We start from the raw sequence: 2,621 nt of genomic DNA, 5'->3' as shown, positions 1-2,621 counted from the left end.
TTAGGTAATATAAGTAAAATAAGTACTATTTTTAGGAACTTAATTGTACCAGCAGAATTATGTCCTTATAAAGACAAAAATAACAGAAGAAATGATGATATGAGGTTAAGGTGCAAAAAAAATAGCTTTTTTTCAGAATCTGAAGGCTTCTTTCTAACAATGGAAGAAAGATATAATTTTATATGTTATTTTAGTTTCAAAAATTAAAAATCCATTAAAAATGAGACTATTGATTCAACTCAAGTTTTCATTCTAAAAATCTGAAATCTATTATATTTAGCAGATTATATCTTTTTAGGTAGACTACAAAGTCTGAGAGAAGTATCTTCCCATAAGAGTGAAAATTTGAAATGGAAGCAATCTGATGATAAAGTCAAGCAAAAAAATGCAAGAACCAAAGCTCTCATTTCCAAATCTTTTCCTAAGCTCTCCATCTCCCCGAAGCGCACTTACAGAGTCAGTCCTCACTACCTGCAGATTAGTGTTTATAAAGGTTTACCACTAAGATTGAGCTCTTCAGTAGGAAGATGTTTTGGGGCTGGAGATTTAGCTCAGCGGCACAGCGCCTGCCTGGCAAGTGCAAGGTCGTGAGTTTGATTCCCGGTACCGGAGAAAAACCAAAAACCAAAAAAAAAAAAAAAAAAGACAGTAGGAAGATGTTTCAAAAATAGAAATCCATTATTTATATTCACTGGCATTTATAAAAGTACTGAGAATAATATGATACATTTTCCACCATGCTTGCTCACCAGTTCTTTCTACTAAAACAAGTACTCTAATCACTTATTTCTTTCATTTTTACCATCCTCCGGTTCCATCCATCTTCAGGTATGAAGAGAGAGCTGAATAGGAATTACTCAGAGTTGGCTGAGTTCGTTCTGGTTGGATTTAAAATCCCCCCAAAGTTAGAGATCCTCTTATTCTTACTATTCTTGGTGATTTACATGTCCATTGTAATGGGAAATGTCAGCATGATAATCGTCATTAAGATGGACTCTAGACTTCAAACACCCATGTATTTCTTCCTTAGAAACTTGTCCTATTTAGATCTCTGCTACTCCACAGTCATTGCACCCAAAACTTTAGCCTGTTTCTTGACCACCGAAAAGAAGATTTCATACAATGGCTGTGCAGCACAGTTTTTCTTCTTCGCCTTGTTTGTCACAACTGAAGGCTTTCTTCTGGCTGTGGTGGCCTTCGATAGATTCTCAGCCATTTGCTACCCTCTCCTTTATCCCGTGCACATGTCCCAGAAAGTTTGCATTCAGCTGGTAGCTGGTTCTTACATTTGTGGATCTATCAATGCTATAGTGCAGACCAGCTTCACTTTCAGTTTACACTTCTGTCAAGAAAATAAACTGGACCACTTCTTCTGTGACGTCCCAGCTCTGATCAAGATCTCCTGTGTTGACACCACTGTAAATGAGAGAGTGCTGTTTATTCTCTCTGCCCTTATCATAATCACCACCACAGCCACCATTCTGGTTTCCTACACATACATCCTCTCCACTGTCCTGAAGATTCCCTCAGCCCAGGGCAGGAGTAGGACCTTCTCCACGTGTGGTTCTCATATGGCAGTAGTGAGTTTATTCTACGGGACTGTATTCTTCATGTATGCTCAGCCCGGGGCCATCTCCTCACCAGAGCAAAGCAAGATTGTCTCTGTGTTCTACACACTTATAATACCAATGTTGAATCCTCTAATATACAGTCTGAGAAACAGAGATGTGAAAAATGCTGTGAAAAATATATTATGTGGGAAATGGTCCTCCAGGTGACATTTATAAAATCATTATAGAGTGGAAAAGTTTGTTTTCTAAGCGTTCTAGTCATTTTTATTCTCCTAAAATTATTGTGACAAAGACAGTTTTCTGTGTAACAACACATACCTTTTTACTTTTTAAAGTAATATTTCTAATAATACAGCACACATATTATTATTTTATTTACCTGGAATATATGACAGGATATGTGTTCTCAATTTGTGATGTGGTAATTATATTTTCATTTTAATTTTGCTTTAAGAGGTAAACATTAGATTTTACTATATAATCATTAAAGTGATGTATCTGCATATATTTTTACAAGGTAGTTTTATCTTGTTTACAAGGTTAAATGCACTGTGTTGATGGCAAAATGGAATGTAGTGGCTACATATGACGCTTCTGAGTTAAAGCTTTGTTTCCCAGATTCAGATTTACGTTCTGGGAACCGTCCTCCACAGAGGTACAACACCAGTTAAAAAGGCACTCCCATAAGACATTGTAGCAGTGTAATTCTGGTTGGTATTATTTCCCCATTTTCCTCTTAATGTAAAATATTACATGTAATATTATATGTATAAACATAAACAGCCTATATCATACACTGTTTTATCACTCCTTTTTAAGTGAGGAAATTGCAGTACCAGGATCCTAAGTAATTTACTTGATCAAGTTGAACTCAGTCTCAGTATGGTTGCATAACTGTATCATCCAGATATATCCTCATACATATTCAAGTGTGCCTATGGAATAGTCTAGAAATATAATCGCACGACTATTCTTAAATGGAGATGTTGGCATAGGATGGGTCATGACCCATCAACAATGAAGGAGCATAATCCTGCTTCCTTCATTGTT

At 36.2% G+C, this 2,621-nt stretch overlaps 1 protein-coding gene across 1 annotated transcript; it reads left to right on the top strand.

Moving 5' to 3' along the window:
- The first annotated feature begins 830 nt into the window (after positions 1-830).
- Positions 831-1,778, top strand: LOC102014423 (olfactory receptor 12-like). The gene has a single exon (XM_005397492.1). It carries the CDS (start codon positions 831-833, stop codon positions 1,776-1,778), a length of 948 nt encoding a protein of 315 aa, XP_005397549.1.
- The last annotated feature ends 843 nt before the right edge of the window (positions 1,779-2,621 follow it).

Source organism: Chinchilla lanigera, unplaced genomic scaffold (genome assembly GCF_000276665.1).
Source record: "Chinchilla lanigera isolate Chin_1 unplaced genomic scaffold, ChiLan1.0 scaffold00057, whole genome shotgun sequence".
Classification (NCBI taxonomy): Eukaryota; Metazoa; Chordata; class Mammalia; order Rodentia; family Chinchillidae; genus Chinchilla; species Chinchilla lanigera.
This window is presented reverse-complemented; position numbering and strand designations above follow the sequence as displayed.